This window comes from Enhydra lutris, unplaced genomic scaffold (assembly GCF_002288905.1).
Source record: "Enhydra lutris kenyoni isolate GAN:26980312 unplaced genomic scaffold, ASM228890v2 scaffoldscaffold2, whole genome shotgun sequence".
In the NCBI taxonomy this organism is placed as follows: domain Eukaryota; kingdom Metazoa; phylum Chordata; class Mammalia; order Carnivora; family Mustelidae; genus Enhydra; species Enhydra lutris.
This window is the reverse complement of record NW_019154086.1, coordinates 18888626-18909601: the sequence shown is the minus strand read 5'-3', so window position 1 is coordinate 18909601 and position 20976 is coordinate 18888626. Positions and strand designations below refer to the sequence as shown.

General features: G+C 42.6%; 1 protein-coding gene across 1 annotated transcript; it reads left to right on the top strand.

The window, feature by feature from the left end:
• Window positions 1–499: 499 nt before the first annotated feature.
• LOC111152431 (transmembrane protein 212) lies at window positions 500–20623 on the top strand. The gene is given in 6 exon segments (XM_022510939.1): window positions 500–691; window positions 9657–9716; window positions 10692–11009; window positions 20241–20312; window positions 20478–20528; window positions 20531–20623. Coding segments are annotated over 6 exon segments (753 nt in total). The 5' UTR covers window positions 500–532.
• The last annotated feature ends 353 nt before the right edge of the window (window positions 20624–20976 follow it).

The following is a 20976-nucleotide window of genomic DNA, read 5'->3' as shown; positions in this document are numbered from 1 at the left end:
TCTTGTTTTTGCTCTAAATCATCTAAATTAAATATAATGAAAAGTGATCAGAGTGCTTATTTTTACTTTGTTTTGTGGGAAATTGTGCTGGGAATGTGAATCTATTGTGCACAAAGGATGTTGGCTTTATGCTGGAACCACCAGGCAGGTTGAGTTGAGAAACAATTAGCTCAGTCAGCAAGCCTTTGAATCTGATTAAGCCAGGAAGTGGGCACTCCCCACCACAGGGCAGAATGAAGGGAATGGAGGCGGTAATCCAAAACAAGGAATGATTTCTCTCTCTCTTTCTCACTCACTCACTCTCTTAGTAAACTAGTATTAGAATTTATTGTACCAAATTTATGTCAAGGATTATTTCATTACATGTTATTATCTTTGGTGAAACAAACAGAAGCTTGTTTCCAAGTAGATCAACAGTCCACATGTGTCATGGCTACTGTCTCTAAGAAACTTCTGTTTACTGAGGCTTCACATACCCTCATGTTTTGGTAACAAAACATCTTTGAGATCGAGGACCAAGTCACAGAGGAAAATGCAGAGCCTACACCAGGCTGCTGGCCGAATTCTCATTTCCCTGGGGGCTCTCAGTGTATTCTCTGGAGTTATCGCTTTCTTCCCTGTCTTTTCTTACAAGCTTTGGTTCACGGGATGGAGTGTCTGGATTGCTTGCCCCATCTGGAATGGAGCTTTGGTAGGAAAATATTTTATTACATATATTGGGAGAAGGAAGAAAGAAGGGAGGGAAAGAAGAAAAAGAATAACATGGTTTCCAACAATACGGAGAAGTCCAAAATCAACAGAACATTAGAATTTACCATAGAACGTTGATTTCCATTTGTTGCCTCTCAAATGTAGAATCTTTCTTGATATCATTTTATCATATATACCATCATGTGTACTATAATGAAATGCTGTTCAAGAAATTCTTAAAAAGTTATTTTAATCTTCTCACCTTGGTATTCTGAGAAACTGAAATCTCTCCCATAAAACTTGAATTAAAAAAAAAAATGTGAACCATAAAAACATGTAAAAATGGAGAACAAAGTAAAATAATTTTCAGACTAATGCTTTCCCTAGAAACACTGAGGTGTGTCAATCTGATCCACGATTTGCAAGCCCCAAATCTTAGTTTTCCCACAGTTGTCCTTGTGAACAACTGTTTGAACTGAAAGTCATTCAAGAAGTTGGGTGAGGTACCTCTCCAACATCGCAGTTCATTAGGAAAGAGTACACGGGCCAAGTACAAGTATAATGACTGCACCAATGAAGGCTGTTCTGGTACCCCAGCTCTCTGGGTCAAAGAAATGAACACATCTAGCCTTGCGAATAGATGTCTTCCATGGTGGTATGGTTTAAGACGAGTTACAGAGCCTTGCCACAAATCCTTCTCTCATCGTTTCCTGTGATGCCTGACATTCAACATCGGAGACTAGAGAATTTCGACTTTAGAGCCTTTGATCTTTAGTTTTCTACTAAAATGTAGCCATTCTTTTTTTTTTTTTTAAGATTTTATTTATTTATTTGACACACAGAGAGAGCGCAAGCAGGGGGAACAGCAGTCAGAGACAGAGGGAGAAGCAGGCTCCCCGCCAAGCAGGGAGTCCTAGGTGGGGCTCGATCCCAGGACCCCGGGATCATGACCTGAGCCAAAGGTAGACGGTTAACCGACTGAGTCACCCAGGTGCCCCTAAACGTAGCCATTCTTGAGAAAGGCAACCTTTTAAGTCTAAAAAAAAAAAAAAAAAAAAAAATCCAACTTTAACTGGGATATCACCTAAAAGTAAGACCCTAGAACATATCATTTTTCTCTATTTATTAAATAAATATGTATTGACAGCCTACTGCATGCTTGAGTGGCAATGGTAAAAGAAACAAACAAAAGGTCTCAGTTTTTTAAAAATTCCATCTAGTGGGGTTCAAGGATGGTGAGTAGATGGAGAAAGCAGAATGGTGGGAGTGTGGAAATGAATGAGGAAAGCGTGGGATGGTGTTTTTTTTTTTTTCTTTCCTAATACATTCTTTTACATCTACCTCCCCAGTCTTCCCCATCTGCTCTTTTTCCCATCTCCTGCCTGAGCCATACATTCATTCAAAGAAATATTTATTAAACATCTACTGGAGGGATGCCTGGGTGGCTCAGTCATTAAGTGTCTGCCTTTGGCTCAGGTCATGATCCCAGGGTCCTGGGATCAAGTCCTGCATAGGGCTCCTTGCTCTGCAGGAAGCCTACTTCTTCCTCTCCCACTCCCCCTGCTTCTGTTCCCTCTCTCCCTGCATCTCTGTCAAATAATTAGCTAAAATCTTAAAAAAAAAAAAATCTACTGGAATGCAAAGATGACAGTTACATTTATCCAAGCACCTGCCACACTTTCCATTGATGACCCAGAGTAAGGAAAACCTTTTACATCAGGACCTAGAATGTACATAAATACTTCTCTATAATTCTCTCTAGGTAAATAGATAGGTTTTGATAAATACATATAACTAAATATAACAAAGTTTCACAAAACAATATTTAGCCTTCTGTGTGAAATGAAGTCCGATATTTTTCTATTCTATTATTTTTTTTAACTCTGACTTCAGAACTGACCCAAAGTTAAACAAAACCACAATTAGAGTCCAACTCTGTGTCCCTTTTTCTAAATTCTATGTCTGTCCCTGCTATCTATCATAGAACATTCAACGGAGACTGAGATTTAATTAGGAGAAAAAATTATTGAATATAGGCTTATTCTATACCAATATCTGTTTTATCGGTTAGACCCAGAGAAATGACAAAATCTGTGTCCAGCACACAGATAGTTGATAGCTATTTGATTTTTAGATTGACAGCATGGGGAATTGGAATCCAAAAATTAAGACTGGGGAGAATGGGCCTACGTTCAAGTGCTGACTCTGACATTCTTGGTATATGGCCAAGAGCAGGACCCTCACTCAGCTAGTTCTTCATTGCTTTTACCTAGAACATGAGGAATTTTGCAGGTAAAGAGAGTCTGTGCGACACTATCTGACCCTGAGTTGTTCAGTGAGAATGACCAAATTTGAACAAAGCTTGTATAATAAAGGGCTTTGCCAATTTTAAAGTTCTACACACATGCTAGTTGATACCATGTCTCTTGTTTGTGCTGTGATGGAGGAAAACTTCTACCCTCCAGTGCAGGGAGGGCACCCCTTCACCTGGGGAATTCATTTCCTGCTTTCAGGGGGACAGAGGAGAGTCAGTGTTCTTCTTGCATCTATTGTTTCCTGAAAAACTTTAATTCAAAATAATCAACATGCCAAAGTCTCCTATTTGGGGGCCACCCACCCTGAATCCCATCAGTGCCCAATTTCTGTTCAAACCCTTCCTTCCTAACCTCTTGCCATCCGTTCATTTTCCCATTCTATTCCCTGATGAGCAGCCAAGTTCCCCATCTTGTTACCTTCTGGGACCTCATCTCCCACCACTCTCCGTTCCCTTAGCCATCACACGTGCCCCTTGTTGTGTTCAAACATTCCAATGTTACGTTATTTGCCTGAGGACCTTTGCACTGTCTGTTCTCTGCCTGAAGCCTGTTCCCACACATGGCTTGTTCCTTAACTTCCTTTACTTCTTTAAAGTCATGTAACTTTCTCCTTGATGCCTTCCTTCATGACCCTCATTACCCGATTTAAAATTGTAAATCTCCCCCACACCTGGCATCCCCGATTTCTCATTCCCTGTTCTATTTTTTTCCCCATGGCCCTTATTGCCAGATAATATACTATATAATATACTTATTTATTGTTTGTTTATACCTCCCCCCTAAAAAGCGTATATTATACAAGGGTGGGGATTTTTTTTTCTTTTTGTTTTCTGCTATACCTGCAGCACTTGGAACAGAGTGAGTCACAGACTAGGTGTTCGATAAATACTGTTCAATAAATAGGGTTGAGTAAGTGAATGGGTCCCATGCCCTGGTACAAAATTTCTCACACCACTGAACTCTGATTAGGTTGCAAAGACGAAAAGTCAAGCTGGTATTATACTAAAGCAGGGGGAAAAAAACCTCTTGAGAAGGAAAACAATAAGAATGCTCACTCTTTTGATGATGTCTAAGCTTGGAACAATGTTGTTTTTTTCTTTTCCTGGTGAGTTTCCTAGCAAGTCAAAGCTCCATCTGATCAGGGTCAACTTCAAAGGTGTCTGACTCATTCCACAACCTTCTTTACTGGTCACTTTTGTTTGTTTGTTTTTTCTGTTTTTAAAGATCTATTTGTTTGAGAGAGAGAGAGAGAGAGGACGTGGAGGGCAGGGCAGAGGGGGGAGAGAGAGAATCCCAAGCAGACTCCCCGCTGAGCTCAAGGCCAATGTGGGGCTCCACCTTACAGCCCTGAGATCATGACTTGAGCCAAAAATCAAGAGTCGGACGCTTAACCAGCTGAGCCACCCAGGTGCCCCTACCAGTCACTTCCTACTTGCCTGCAGAGTGAATCTTCCTCTGGTGGAAAGACAAATTGCACACTTCAATCGTATTGCTATTTCCTTTCACAAGAGACTTCCTATCTATTTTGAGGCTTACAAAAGATAGATTTTTACAAATGTCACAGAATTTTGTATTTGTTCAATGCTTTCATTCCAGACTTTCTAAATTCTTCATAAATATTGGTCCTCAGACTCTCCCAGCTCTCCTCTGACAGCCACATGATAAGCAGATTTCCTATAATTTCTGCTAGGTGATTTAAAGTCATCTGCTGCTAGCAAGTATGGAGCCAGGAGACACAGTGCCTTAAGGACTGAGCTCTACTTGAATCCTGGAAAACGTGGCTTGGCAGCTCCAGTGACTTAGTGGCAGGCAGCTGTGCTGCACCCAGAATCTTGCCTGGAGACGGGAACTTAGGAGAAGGGCCCCAGTGTCTTCCTCTGTCAGAGGACGGACTTGATTTCACCATCACTCAAGCTTCTTACAGCTTCAACGGTTTTGTGATTGTCAGACACCTGATGGCCAGTTTTCCACTTGGATAGCCTAAACTTCTTTTTTTTTTTTAATTATTATTTTTAAACATTTTAATTTATTTACTTGAGAGAGAGAGGTGGGGGGCAGAGGGAGAGGGAGAAGCAGACTCCCTGCTGAGTAGGGAGCATGACACGGGGCTCGATCCCAGGATCCCGAGATCATGACCTGAGCCAAAGGCAGACACTCAACGGACTGAGCCACCCAGGTACCCCTAGATGTCCTAGGCTTCTTTAAGCTCAGCTTGTCCCCCCAAAATCATCTCACCACCATAAGCAATGATTTCTTCTCCTGACTTTCCAGGCTCTGAACCCAATTTCAAATCCTAGAGTGACTTTCAGTTCAATCTTTCCCTGCAGTTTAACTAGTGCTTCTCAAACTGTAATGCCCATATGAATCACTCTGGGGACCTGGTTAAAATGTATACTCTGGTTCAGTAAATCTGGGCTGGGGCCATAGACTCTGCCTATCTCTGAAGTTTCCAAGTGATGCTGAAGCTGCTGGTCCTAGAACTGTGCTCTGGGCAACAGTGCCCTAAACCAACCTACTCTCAGCCCCACTTCTACCCCACTGCATCCAGTCCATTGCCAGCTAACTTTTATTTTTCCTGTGAAGCATATCCTTATGTATGCTTTCCTCTCATTCTCACTGTGCTCCACTTCCCACTCAACTCCTTATCACTTCCCACCCCACCCAGGTTTTACGCCTAGATAACTTCAAGAGCCAAACTGTGGGAACCCATTCATTAATGAGTTCTAAAATCAATCTATTGGGTAGCTAGCAGCATTTATAAAACATGGATAGATTAGGATAGAATAGAATAGAATAGAATAGAATAGAATAGAACCAGAGTGTATCATACATAATATATTTATGGCTTGGGCATGATGCAAAATATATTTCTTGCTATGGATAGAGGTATAAAAAAAAGTTTGGGTCAGGGGGCGCCTGGCTGGCTCAGTCAGTGGAGTGTGCGACTCTTAATCTCAGGGTTGTGAGTTTGAGCCCCATGTTGGGTGTAGAGATTACTTTAAAAAGGTGAAGTCTTGAAAAAATAATAGTAAAGAAAAAAATTCATTCCACGTCTGAAGACCAAGTTCCTACAGAGACACCTAGGCCTCCCTGCATCCGGACCCAACATGCACTTGACCATAGGCTCAGCTTTCTAAATCTCTACTGCATCAGTTCGACTCCTTCTTCAAGAACCTTCAGTGTTGCTTCATTGTCCAAACAAAGTTCAGATATGTCAGCCTGAATTTCCAGGCCCTTTTCAACCTGGCCCCACGTGGCTTTCAAGCCTGATTTCCTACTGGTTTTGTGCCCAGAACCAGCCCTGTCCTGCATCGGGGAGCCTGCCTCACTGTCCGCCAAGCCTGCCTGCTGTGTTCCCACCTTTGCACATGTTACTCAGGCTGTCCTTTCCCCGGCACCTCCGCTGAAATCACATCCATCCTTCAAACCTGCTTTGGCTCCTGTTTCCCCTGTGGGGGGTAATGCTTTCATCCTCAATCTTTCCCCCCCAGAAGTGGTATCTTATCACTGGGCTCTTCTCACACAGAAAGCATTCACTCTTTCTTGCCTCAGTAGGTGGATGTTCTTCTCATCACGTTCACATCTGGACTGTAAATTCCAATGAAAGCTGGAACCCCTGTGCCTGTCATTGTTACTTGGTGAGCTTGCTCACCTGATTTGCCTCTCTGTGGCTCACTTAAAAAGGAGGAGGTCTCCATCATTATAAGGATTAAATGAGTTAACACATGGAAAGTGTTTAGTGTCATGCTTGGCATACAGTAAGCGCTCCGTAAATGTTAACTGTTATGATGCTGTCGGCAGAGTGCCTATCACATCCCTTGTTCGCAGTAGACACACAATAGATGTTTGTAAGTGAATAAATTAGCGCCTATTAAAATGATTCCCCTAAAAGTTTCTATTTCCGTTGTGACTGCTCCCCACTTCCCTCAATTCATCCGCTTCTGGGAACTGCGTCTTTACGTGGGCAATTTAAAGACTCAGTGGGAGGGCTCACGATTAGCATGCAAGTAGACTGTTAGCAGCTCCTCTCACAAAACCCAAGTCTAGTCCCAGGAACTGCCCTGTGGAGCAGAAAGCTAGCCTGTCAGAAAGAGCTGAGGGTGGAGAGTGCAGGCCTGGGCCTTCTGGCCAGGCTTATACTCCCCAGGCACCTCCTCCTGGTCCTTCCTGAAACCTGACTGACCCGCTGGACCCAGCACTTGCCTCTCAGAAACTACCTCTCCCATTTCCTTTTCCCACTTGACTTCTCTTCCATACCCTCAAAACTCTTCCTTTTACCTTCTTTCCCCTCTCCCTAAGTATAAGGTTAAAAAAAAAAAAAAAAAGAGGGTGACTGGGTGGCTCAATCAGTTGAGTGTCACACTCTTGGTTCTAGCTCAGGTCACCATCTCAGGGTGGGGACATGAAGCCCAGCATCCCAGGCTCCGCACTCAGCAGGGGGGTTTGCTGGAGATTCTCCCTCTGTCCACCGCGCACCCCCGCTCACATGAATGTGTGCTCAGGCACTTTCGCTCTCTCTCAAATAAATACATATATCTTTTCTTCTCGAGATTTTATTTTATTTATTTGACAGAGAGAGACACAGTGAGAGAGGGAACATAAGTAGGGGGAGTGGGAGAGGGAGAAGCAGGCTTCCAGCAGAGCCCGGGGCTGGATGCGGCGCTCTACCCCAGGACCCTGAGCCGAAGGCAGATGCTTAAGGCCTAAGCCACCCAGGTGCCCAATAAATAAGTCTTAAAAAAAAAAAAAAATAGAAAGAGAAGAAAAGAGGAAAAGAAAGCCAGAAAAGGGAGGCTGTGACTCAGGGGACACCTTGCCCTCTGGCTCACGGTGGGGGCGGCGGGGGGTGCGCACCAGGAAAGATGGGTGTGCTGGCTCCTGAGCCACCACCGTCCACAGGGTGGATTTCACAGGTTACTGAACGGCATTCATACACCAGCCTCCTCCGTGAAAGATCTTTTCAAAGTTTTGTGTAAACAAAGCAAAACTCAAGCTGGCAGCGACGACAGAAATAACAGCCCACTGCCATCCCGCCGCATTTTTCAACTTTTGAAAGGAAAGCGACGGTTCACGCCAAAGTAGCTAAGGCAACCTGGAATCGAGGCACCTAGCCATGTTGGCTATGGACTGGGAGTTACCCTAGCACGGGAATGTGTCCTTCGCTCTTCTCCGACTGGGTCAAGGGCGGCTCTCTCCCAAGGAGTGACGTGTGGGTGAGAGCTTGTTGCCTCCCGGAGCAGAGACCCGCCCCAGGCTCAGCAGCCAAGCCCAGCGGCTCTTTCTAATGCTCCCGTTTTGTCTGCTCCTGATGCAAGCTCAACCTCCGCGGGGTCCCTTGGAAAGTTTCCTCTTGCAGAATCAAGCCAACCTCCTTTGCCTACAGATGGTTCTGTTTTTATCCACGGGAGTTTTATGGGTCGGCGATGCCACGTCTGGAATTTCAGCCGTAGCTATACGAGAAGTTTCTTGTGAGCAGACGCGTGTGTGCTTCTCCCCCCCCCCCCCCCCCCCCCCTCAGTAAGTCGGACAAAAAAAAAAAAATATGTCAGGAAAAGGAAAAGCTGGATCTCAAAAAAAAAAACGAACAAACAAACAAAAAAACAATCAACAACCAACCATCACCACCACCACCACCACCACCACAAAAAATACCGAGTGGACACAGAAGCTATGAAAGCAGCATACCTCAAAACCATATTGGTACAAAAGGATTTTTCCCCTCAAATTGGTTGATACTATACATACAGTCATATTTATTTCTCTGCCAAAAGCCTAATTTGTAACTAGTCTTAGTCCTGCCCTCATTCTACATCTCGTTTCAGACACATTTCCTGGTTTTCTCTCAACCTCAAAGCGTTCCTCGACCAGGAACAAATGATTTATGGGTCAGAAATAAGCGGTTTCCAAGCTCAGGGACCACAAAGGTCTTCATCAGACCCAGAGCTGAGTCAGAGATGAGCCCAGAATTTTTTTTTTTTTTTCATTATATATTGCTCAATTCCGGTGACACCATTCCCTCCTTTAACTATTTTCATTCTGCACTTTGGGTCTTTTTCCCCTCAAAGGAGACTAAAACAACAACAACAACAAAAACCAATGGTCTCACCATGCATTCACTCTAATTATAACTTCGTTACTTGAGAACCAGGAATCACATACTTGCATCCCACCAGCAGGCTGAGGCTGCAGAATCTGGAAAAAAAAGAAAAGCAGACAAGAAAAGATAATGCCATTGCTGGGTGGGTGTTCAGGGCTCTGTGACATTTCCTTTCTGGTTCCTCCCATTTGTAATTTTAACAATTTGTGAGAAAGATGAACGATAGACAATGAATCAAACTAAAACATATGGTGAGGGTTATAAAGCGAGGCTTTTCTCCAGTGACACCTAACAGTAGTGAAGGTTATAATTGCAATGGCAAAGACAACACAGAAAATCAAAAAATGAGCTTGTATGAATCACGTTTTTATGACACTGATGGCTTCCTTGACTCATTGTCATCCCCGATGAGGAGCAGATCAGAGCCATAAATCCATTTAGCCATTTGCTGTTCTTTCTAGTTCATAATAAAGTTGTCAAACTGTGAGACCAATTGAACTCTTTCCAGAGGTAAGATCTATCATGGATGTTATTTTTCCATTTTCTTCTCACAGGCCATCACGACTGGTATACTTCTGCTGTTGGCTCACAAAGAGTGGACCAAGAGATACCTGGTAAATATACAGACACCGAGGAGGATGATTGAATAGGTTTCAAGGTCAAATCTCTACCAGTTCAGGATGGAACATAGAGAACGTGATTTCCAATTATCATTGAATTCTGTCTGATTGATCCTTACTATAATGGGTTTCAGGAGTAAACTGGGTGTTAAATGGATAATTTTTATCTGATTTCTTCTCCAAACATTTTCTACAAGTTCCTGTGATTACTGTAAATATTTAAGTGTTCCAATTTGGAGAGGACACCACCGATGTTAATGCTCCTGAATTTTATTTTGAATAAATGGACCCTTAGGGCTCCTCTGTTTTTAAGCATGTCTTTTTAAGGCTCAGCTCCTCAGTTTGGGATGTCCTTCCAATGTCTCTGTTACTTCTCCCCCTAAAAAAGGATGAAAAGTCCATGATATCTTGCACTTCAATAGTATGGAGCCAAGTAATCCCATAGTATAAAAAGACTACCTTGATCTGATCATAGATCTTCCCGTGGCTCAAACTTGAATATACGTGTGAATCACTGGGGAATCTGGTTAAAATGCAAAGTCAGATTCAGTAGATCCGGGTGAGGTGTGAGATTCTACATTTCTAACAAATTCAGGGGTTGTCAGTGCTGCTGAATCATGGACCATGCCCTCCCTGATTAACAAGGTGCTAGGATAAGGCAAGGATTCTGTGTACTCCTGTTTGTTTTTCCCACCCCAGACTGGCTTCAACACATGATACAAGCAAAATAAACACATGTTTCTTGAATGGAATTAATTTCATTTTTGGCCCAATTGGCTAATATGTTATTCTCCCATAGTGTAGATTCAAGAGGCGAACAAAAGGCCTAAAAGGGAATGTTGTAATTCATTTCTCCTTAGCTTCCCAATAAAAGAGATTCATACCTGACATCTTCCTTCTTCATATTGCTGAAAAGCTTTTGAAGAATTCAGTTCCCAAAGTAACACTTTGTTTTTGCTTTATTTTCAGTGGGAAGCTAGTTTCACCTTTGTGATTCTGAGCATGATGGGATGTCCACTTCATTTTGCTGTAGCCTTGGAATCTGTTCTCCTTGGCCCATATTGCTTCTACTCGTTTTCAGGGATAGCAGGGACTGATTACCTTGGTTATGCAATTGCCTTTCCTTTTCCATATGCAAGCTTCCCATCAGCTTGTGTGGACCCGCTGCACTATGAAGAGTACCACCTGACCCTTCAAGCCTTCGACCTGTGCCTGAGCTTTGCCATGTTCTGTGTGTCCTTGACAGTGTTCATCAAGCTTTCTGCAGGACTGATCTGGAAGACACACTTACACGTAAGTTTCCAGAAAGGGAGAACCCATTCTTAGCCCTGAATGCTAAAATGGAAAGTCTGCCATATAGTTCTTAATCTGCCTCTCTTATTTATCATTGGATCTCGTATAACCAAAATTTTCTCACCCTTTCTACTTCTGCCCCAGCAGAGAGGCTGATCTATACCAACATCAAATTTAGCTTTCTTACTTTTTCCCTGGATGGCTAAGAATAATATTGATAATATGATAGCAATAGAAATATGAACTGAATGTTTACTACCAGTGTCCTTCCCATTTTACAGATAGTAGACTGAAGCTAAGAGTTTATGTAACTTCCCTAAGGTCACACAGCTAATGAGCAGTAGGGCCAGATTTAAAACCCAGAACTATTTCTCATAATAGGACAGATCTATCCTAAGCCCCCTTGTCACCCACCTTGTACCCTCTCTCCTCTGCTAGATCACCAAGATGTGTGGATCCGGCCTCCAGGAGGGTTAGAACAGAACTACTGGGCAAGATTTCTGATTCCAAATTCCTATGTCTGATACTGGGTCACTCCATTATGAGTTGAATAGCCTCCTCCTGGAAAGAGATATTTCCCACAACAAACTCTTCTTCTGGCTTTATGATTCAAGTTAGTATTATATTAAGGCCAGGTGAATTTGAGTTATGTTAGCCAATTTTTTTCCCAGTTTGATCCTATCAACACAAATCAGCAAAGTTGGAAGACAAGAACTTGGCACTCTCTATACCTTTTGTGGTCAGTCTTGTCCTCTTCAACTTCTACATAAGTCTGCAAAGGAAATCCTGTACATTCTTAGGAACAGAGTTGATTTTACGAGGAGGCCTACTGAGAATTGAGGCTGGCAGACAAAAATTACCTCCCCTGCTATACTGCCGGTACATCTAGGAGTTTAGAATGTAGAGATTTCTCCCTGGTAGGGACCATCCCAACTTCTTAAAGCCCTTTGTTAAAATGAACATAAACCCAGGAGAATCATACATTAAAGCATTGGTTACCCATAACCCTTTGGCATGCATAGCTAATCAGACGATTGGCTGCCATCTCGGACATGACACCCGAGGTTTAACATTGGCTAGAGAGCAGAGAGAAAAGAATGAAAAAAAAATCCTTAGAGCTTGGTAAGTCAGCCTCATGGAAACCCAATAGTGAGGCCATCTAAAGCGCCTGGAAAGAGAAAAAATTAATTGAAAACAGAGCAAAGTTCTCCAACTTTAGAATATCGCCTTCACCTACCTTGCTCAGATGGTAGGTTCTTGGTGTGTGATTTTTTTTTTTTTTAAGATTTTATTTATTTGTTTGTCAGAGTGAGCACAGGCAGACAGAGTGGCAGGCAGAGGCAGACGGAGAAGCAGGCTCCCACTGAGCAAGGAGCCCAATGTGGGACCCGATCCCAGGACGCTGGCATCATGACCTGAGCCGAAGGCAGTGGCTTAACCAACTGAGCGACCTAGGCGTCCCTGGTGTGTGATTTCTAAACTAGGGATAGGACACAACACAACTACAATATATTTCTCAAAGTGGATCAATGACATCAGAATCACCCATGGATCTTGTTAAACCATATTTCTGGCTTCTGTCCTGGCCCATTCTTTTTTTTTTTTTTTTTTTTAAAGATTTTATTTATTTATTGTTTATTTATTTGACAGAGATAGACACAGCAAGAGAGGGAACACAAGCAGGGGGAGTAGGAGAGGGAGAAGTAGGCTTCCTGCGAAGCAGAGAGCCCGATGTGGGACTCGATCCCAGGACCCCAGGATCATGACCTGAACCGAAAGCAGATGCCCAATAACAGATGCCTGACCTAAACTGAAGACAGACCAGGCGCCCCAAGTCCTGGCACATTCTTAGGGCAGAAACGCTGGGCTTGAAGTCAGGGAATATGCATTTTTAACACATGCCCCAGGAGGTCCTGGTGAAAATTCTCTTCCTAGCACAGGATTCTCTTAGTGTAACTTCTGGACAGAATTTCCGTTTTCCCCTCTGTGTAAAATGCAGCACTAGTTTGGGTAAGAGTTCTCAATAAATTTAATAAACAGCAAATCTTTGGTGAGCATTTTTGGATGACCTGACACCACTTAATCCATAATGGTACCAGATCATGTTTCATTAGCAAGGATGAGTGGCTGACACAATGGGATAGGAGTTTCTGTATTAATAAATACACCATTGCCCCTGAGCACAGAAGGAGCATGTGCAGCTTGCACAAGCCTTTGTTACCATGTGGGACACCTTGGTGGCTCAGTAGGTTATCTGACTCTTGATTTCAGCTCAGTTCATGATCTCATGGTTGTAGGAGAGAGCACCACGTCAGGCTCTGTGATCAACATGGACTCTGCTTGAGATTCTCTCTCTCCTCCTCTGCCTCTGCCCCTCCCCCGACTTGCACTCACTCTCTCTCTCTCAAAATAAATAAATAAAATCTTAAAAGAAAACACAAACCTTTGTTACTATGTTACCATGTAGAAATCTCAGCTATATGAGGTGCAATTTCTAGAAAACACACAACTTTCTTAGAAGAAATGGCAGGTCACTTGTTAGGATATAGAATTCTACATGGTGATTCTACCTTTAATGAGTCTCCATATAGTTATATTGTTAGGTTCATGCTGAAAGAGATAAGCAATACTTTTACTTTTTATTTATTTTTAAGTGTTTTATTTAAATACAATTTAATTAACATAGATTGTATTGTTAGCTTCAGAGACAGAATTCAATGATTCATCAGTTGCAAACAAGGTCCTGTGCTTGTTACTTCAAGTGCCCTCCTTAATGCCCATCACCTATCAGGAAACTCGAGAGCTATGCAAATTTGTAAAAAAGGAAAAAGTGATAGTTTGATGGAAGATTTGGAGGAAATTATAGTTGTATTGCTTTATAGAACAAAATTTTTTTCATATCTGTAATAGTCAATATTTTGATGGAAAATATTCTTTTCTAGGAATTCTTCTGTAAGTTCAGAAACAAACCAAACACTCCCTTAGGAATCACCTTTCATTATTTCTCTGCTCTCTGTGCCTTTTCAGTTTAGGAGAATTGAAGTGCATCCCCGTCAGCTCAAGCTATTATAACAAAATACCATAGACGTGGTAGCTTAACCAACACATTTATTTCTCTCCGTGCTGGAGGCTGGAATCCCAGGGTCAAGGTACCAAGATGGCTGGTCTTTGCTGAGGCCTCTCTTACTGGCTTGTGGACAGTTACCTCACTGTGCGCTCACACGACCCTTCCTGTGCCTGGTCTTGGACAGAGAAGATCTCTGTCCCCATCTTATATGGACACTAATCCCATCATGGGGGTCTCATCCTCATGACCGCATTTAAATTAATTACCTCCCAAATAACTTACCTCCAAAGACCATCCCAGTGGGGATTAGGGCTTTAATGTATGGATTTGGGAAGGAAACACAAACAGTTGATAGTATCTCATTGAAGGTCACACAGTGTTGGTGTGTGAGCTGCAGTCATTTGGTACCCAACCAAAACCACAGTGAGAAATGTTTGAAAGAGGCATAAAGGGTGTGATGATTTTGATAAAAGCATTATACTAGCACTACAAGACTGAATGTTTGTGTCTCTATGAAACTCCCAAACACCCACTGTGATGGTATTAGGAGGTGGGGCCTTTGGGAGATATTTAGGTTTAGTGAGGTCAGGAGGGTAGAGCTCCCATGATGGGATTAGCTTTCATGATGCCCTTATCAGAAGACGAGGAGGCCAGAGTTGTCTCTCCCCCCTAGGTAGGGAGACAGCAAGAAGGTGGCCATCTGCCAAATAGGAAGAGGGCTCTCACCAGTCGCTGAATCTGCTGACACCTCGATCTTGGCCTTCCAGACTCTAGAACTGTGAGAAATTGTTGTTTAAGCCACCCAGTCTATAGTAGTCGGTGACAGCAGCCCCAGCTAAGACCGCGAGCCCTTCCAAGTTTCCAGGGCTCATGGGAAGAGGTGGAACTGGAAAAGGAACGTGAGCCCCCCTTGTGTGGCTCCCTGCAGCACACTGAGGTGACCTTCTCCGCTGAGGACTCAGGGCAGGGGGCAAAGAGCACCCCATAGGATTAAGTCGAGAAACCAAAACGCAAAACAACCATAGCCCAAATTGTCTACATTCTTGGTCCAGTAAGTAATAAAGGGATGGGAAAGGAAAGAATTGGGACACCAGACGCGCGGCAGCTGTGGCCAGCAGCTACTCTGCCCCTCCCCCACGGAATGGACCGGCTCCGTCTGTTTTCCTTTCATTATTCATTGTTATGTTTGGGGTTTTGCATTCTTTTTTTTTTAATGAAAGGGGAAAGAAAATATTTTGCCCCTTATCATGTGATACAGTGGTTTTCTTTCTTTTTTATTTTCAATGAATTGAGAAATATTTACTTCCCATAAAAGATGTAGGTAAACCCTTTAAAGAGTTCAAAAACATATGAGGACAGCATATTTACCAGTGGAGGAGGAAACTCTTCTTCCAAACAAAAGACAAATTTGCAGAAATACATCGGCTCCAAATCTTCTAGCGGACGTACCCGGTATCATTAGCAACAGAAATGCGTTTTGAAACAAATTCATCTTCGACTCTTTCCCTAAGGGTCTGAAACCTCAGGTCGGGCTTTAGCAAGTTCTCTCTGGTGCTTCTGGGAACTAAATCCCCTCGGGGAGAGTCAAGTCAGCCTCAGGGAGGGCCACACAATAGTCAGAATCCACTGTATTTCTTCCTCACAAGCTCCTTTCTGTGTCTCCTCAACACGGTCAACAGAAAAATCAGAATCTAGAAAAATAATTGCAATCCTGGACATTAGTGTTCCCTCTATCTCACTATGTCATCTGGAATAATAATGGTGGGGATGTGAGCCCACCTAGGAGCAGAGTAATTGGAGGTGCTATTTATGGGACAGTTACTACTTGTCAGGTGATTTCCCTCCTCCTTCCTTCCTCACAACCCCACAAATCTCATCAGCCCCGTTTCACAGATGACGACGTTGAGTTGGTCAGGTGGAGTCAGGATTCGCTCCCAGTGTCAAAGGGTCTTAGACAGTGTTTCTTCAGCTTTACAGACTCGAAGTGGCTTTGTGTAGGCATGCTTTTTTCTTTTTTTAAGATTTTATTCATTTATTTGACGGGCAGAGATCACAAGTAGGCAGAGAGGCAGACAGAGAGAGAGAGAGGTGGAACAAGGCTCCCTGCTGAGCAGAAAGCCCAACTCGGGGCTCTATCCCAGGACCCTGGGATCATGACCTGAGCTGAAGGCAGAGGCTTTAACCCACTGAGCCACCCAGGTGCCCCTGTAGGCATGCATTTTGTGGGCAGTCTTTCTTATGTTTCTCACAGAAAAAAATTAACTCACGTATAGAAATGGAAGCTTTCTCTTCCAGGGTATTTTCATTTCATTTAATCAGTGAGACCACACCAAGGCTGAGAGCGACTTAACGAAGAAAGGAAATGAGACCAAAGTTGTCTATTGTGATGTATTAAAATTAACTCGATATTTTGCCAAAGCAGAAGCAATAAATAAGGAGGTAACTGGACAACTGTTTTTTCTCAGTTTTTACTTTATAATCATTGTGAACATCAGCATGTTTTCCTTTTGACATTCAGTTAGTTTAATCTTTTAATACAAAATATTCTACTGGGTTTTTCTCCCCTCCCTTCTTACTTTTAATCTAAAATGGTATTATTATGGGGCCTCTGGGAGGCTCAATCAGTTAAGCATCTACCTTCGGCTCAGGTTGTGATCTCAGGGTCCTGGGATCGAGCCCCCCATCAGGCTCTCTGCTCAGCGAGAAGTCTGCTTCTCCCTCACACTCTCCTCTGTGCTCTCTCTCTCTCTTTCTCAAATAAATAAATAAAATCTTAAAAAAAAAAACACAGAAGAAGTTTTGGCTTTATAAAAGGGCAGAAACTTGAGTAGAAATCAGAAGACCCCATTCTCTATAATCATATAAATTCGGTTTCAACAAAGAAAACTGAATTAATACCTAGTGAATAGTTCAGAATGGCTGTAATGGTGCTAAGATGTGAACAGGAAACCATTTAGCAAAGTAACAGTGTTGGTTGGACATTTTGCACTGTATTAAGTACCCAGGAGAATATGCAGGGGTTGTTGCTGGGTGTTACGCGGTTCATTCCCCCAGGAAAGAGAGAGACACAGAAAAAGTAACTAAGATAAAACACAATGAAGGCCATGAGGGGTAAGGAATGACACGATGTCACTTCTCTCCCAGACTAGCCCTACAAGCCAGGGACTGTGGACAAGGCAGTGGTTCACCCCTGCACACATCAGTAGTTGTGGACTTGAACTTCTTCATCTCTAAGACAGCCGGGCTTGGTCAGGCACATCCAAAGACCTTTCCAGCTCTGTCTCAGTCTTTGATTTCCTTCCTTCCTTCCTTCCTTCCTTCCTTCCTTCCTTCCTTCCTCTCTCTTTCTTTTTCTCTCTTTCTCTCTCTCTTTCTTTCTTTCATTCAGATTTTATTTATTTGAGAAAGAGCACAAGTGGGGGGGGAGGGCAGAGTGTGAGGGAGAAGCAAACTCCATGCTGAGCAGGTAACCCAACATGGGGCTCTATCCCAGGACCCTGAGATCATGACCTGAGTCCAAGTCAGACACTTATCCAACTAAACCACCCAGGAGCCTCTCTGTCTACGATTTTCAAATAAAACTTTATTCCACTGGAGAAGATTAACATTCAGAAGAGAGGACTGTTGGTAGCAAGGAGTGGCTCTTTTCTTGTTCCAAACCATGCTGATGTGTCATTGTGGTACATCACACTGCCTTTACTCTGCTAGCTCAAGAAGTAATATATGCCAACAATATTATTCAAGCGAGACAGGTAGGAGAGTTGTTACAGATACACAGATCACTATAATCACTTTAGAAAAACAACTTTCTTTGCTCACTATTCAATCTGTTGGGGCACCTGGGTGACTCCCACTCTTGATTTGGGCTCAGGTCATGATCTCAGGGTTGTGAGATCAAGCCCCATGAAGGTCTCTGCACTGAGCATGGAGCCTGCTTAAGATTCCCTCTCTCCTTCTCCTTCTGCCCTCCCTGGCTTGCACCACTCTCTTAAAAAAAAATTCAATCTCATATCAAACCAACCAGAATTGTCTTGTTGGCTGTCTTTCTTTTTTAATTATTCAAGTACAATTAATATATAGTGTTATATTAATTTTAGGGTATGATATAATGATTCAACAATTCCATATATTTCTCAGTGTTCAGCAAGGAAGTGTACTCTTTGTACTCTTGATCCCCTCTATCTATTTTCCCCATCCCCCCACCACCTCCCCTCTGGTAGCCACCAGTTTGTTCTCTGCTTAAGGGTCTGTTTTTTTCAGGAGTCTCTTTTTTTAATTTCTTCTGTTTCTTAAATCCAACATATGAGCGACATTGAATGATATTTGTCATTCTCTGATTAGCCTATTTTCCTTAACGTTATACCCGCTAGGTCCATCCGTGTTGTTGCAGAACTTACCATTGTATTTCTAAATAAGTAAGGAACTTCAAACTCCAGTTGATTTGCAAAAAATATTGTTCCAAATGTTTTTTTTTTTCCCTCTGATTTCATATGACTAACCTAGTGTCATGAATTAAAAAGAAAGCTGCTACTTAAAGCAATAGAATTACTTGGCACTGGCTGGTAATTAGAGCCTATTTGAGAAGAGGAATATCTTGGGTTCACTAATATGTGACTTTCCTCTTATCATGTGTTGAGGAATATAGCTCCAAAGCCCTAAATATAACATTCATTGTTTATACTTGCCTCTCAACATTTATTGAGTATATATTATGTGCCAGATATTGTGTGAAAGGCTAAAGGTAGAGACAGAAGTGTGAATAAGGCGTAGTCTGGTCCTCCACTAACTTACAGGAACTGAAGGAAAATGTCCCCTAGGGTAGGAGGACCAAGAGCCCAGATGAGGAATAATGAAATTTGAATTAGGTAGTGCTAATGGGCATGGAGAAGAGGTGATACATTTGAGAGATATTTAGAAGGTAGAATCAACAGGACCTTATAGCAGTTAGCGTGTGGGACAAGGAAGGAGCCCAGGGAGTTGTAGAGGGGTTTCTTGACCATGAGAGACAAGACAGAGTTATTGGATTTAATGTGTGAGCCCTACTCTTGTCACTTAGGGTTAATTCAGTTTCACATCTTATCATTTATAAAAAGCCATTTTAAGAACCTAATAGAAGGCACCAAGAGTATTTCTGCCTGGGATTCTAGCAAATGAGGTTCTGAAGCTTGCCACAGGACACTCCCTGGCTTTAGTTAGTCACGTATCAGTTACAAACAACGCATTGCTTTGAGTTCATAATAAACCTAGTGCTGAAGAGCATGGGCCATAAGACCATTTCAATCTAGGCCATATTTAACAACTTATCTCTTCTTTTCTTCTACTCATGCTCTCATGGCAAAGATTGCCAATGAAAACCTGTACATAGCCAAGCCCAATGGAGTCTTTTCAATCTGCGTTTTCCTTGACCTCTCCACTGCCTTTGAAACTGTTGACTGCTTTCTTCATGAAATCCTCTCCCCTTTGACTTCCACACATCACTGGCTTTGGTTTTCTTCCTTCTCCAAAGCTTTTCCTCCTCAGTCTATCCAAAGGCTCCTTTTCTCTGCTTACTTCTTTAAGGCTGGTGGCCTCAGTCATCATCTTTGGGCTGATACCTCACACATCCATATTTATAGCCCAGTCCCTTCTCCTGCTCTATTGAGCTCTACATTGGACTATTTTCTGGGCACTTTCCTGGGTGTCCCACACACACACATCAAACTCAAGATGTTTATAACGGAGCTGATCATCTCCTTGTCCCCACCACCTGCTCGTCTTCCTGTATCTCCAGCTCAGCTGCCAGCACTCATGACATTCAGGACAAGACTAAGACCTAAAGTCATCCTTGACTCCTCATACCTCAGTTGATCACCACATCCTGGCAACTGCACCTCTTAAATATTTATTCACCGTGTCCCCCTTTCTCTGTACTGACCAGGGTGGCCCTGGTTCAGCCCTCTGTCTTCTCTTACTCAGATATCTTTGCTTCCAATCTTGTCTTTCTTAAGAAGTATCCTCTGCACAGGCTTTAGAATCAGCTCTCCCAAGTTCAAATCTGTTCTTATTACTTCCCTGTGGAGTAATAGTAACAGTATAAGTCATAAATATTATCTTATGCTAATAGTATAAGTAATAAATATTATCTTATTACATCCTTCTGTGCCTCCCCATAACACGCAAGATACAGCCAAGCTCCTTCATGTGATATCCATGTGGGTGCAGCTCCTCTCCAAGAATCTGGACTGACTAAGGTGAGGAGAAAAGGTGGGACTGGGAGTGTGGGGGTCAAAAGAGTAGCAGAGTGGCAGGCTGCAGTACTAGAGGTCACTTTTATGGCTTCCTAGCCATAGTTAAAATTTTACCTAAATACCTATGTCAGTAATATTGCAAATTTAAAAACAACCCACACGTCGCAGGGGAATTTACTGTGGTATTGGAATCCAAGAAGAATTTCCAGGAAGAGAAACAGAGAAAAAGTCGATTTGAATTTCCATACTGAGGAACGGTACCTTATTGAGGAAGCATTGTGTTCGACATTATTTATGACACATGGAGAACCTGATATATGGTATGTTTGAAGTCAGACACTTTGAGGTTTAATTGTTTCCTCCATCACCTACCATCTGAGTAGCCTTGAACAAATCAATATTGAACCTCTTTGCACCAGCGAGACCACACGTACCTCACACGTTGCCAAATGAAATGGTGTAATGACTTTTAAGAGCCTTACATGCGTTGGGCACTTGATAGCTGCTCAAGAAATGCTTGTTTTCTTCCTCTTACTTCTAATCAAATTTAAATTCTTAGCTCTCATTCGAAGATTTTAGAAACTTCCCTCTAATCTTCTGTTAATTTTCCAAAAGCTTCAAACCAACCCAAACTAGACAAAACAAATAGCAAATGACCAAAAAAGAT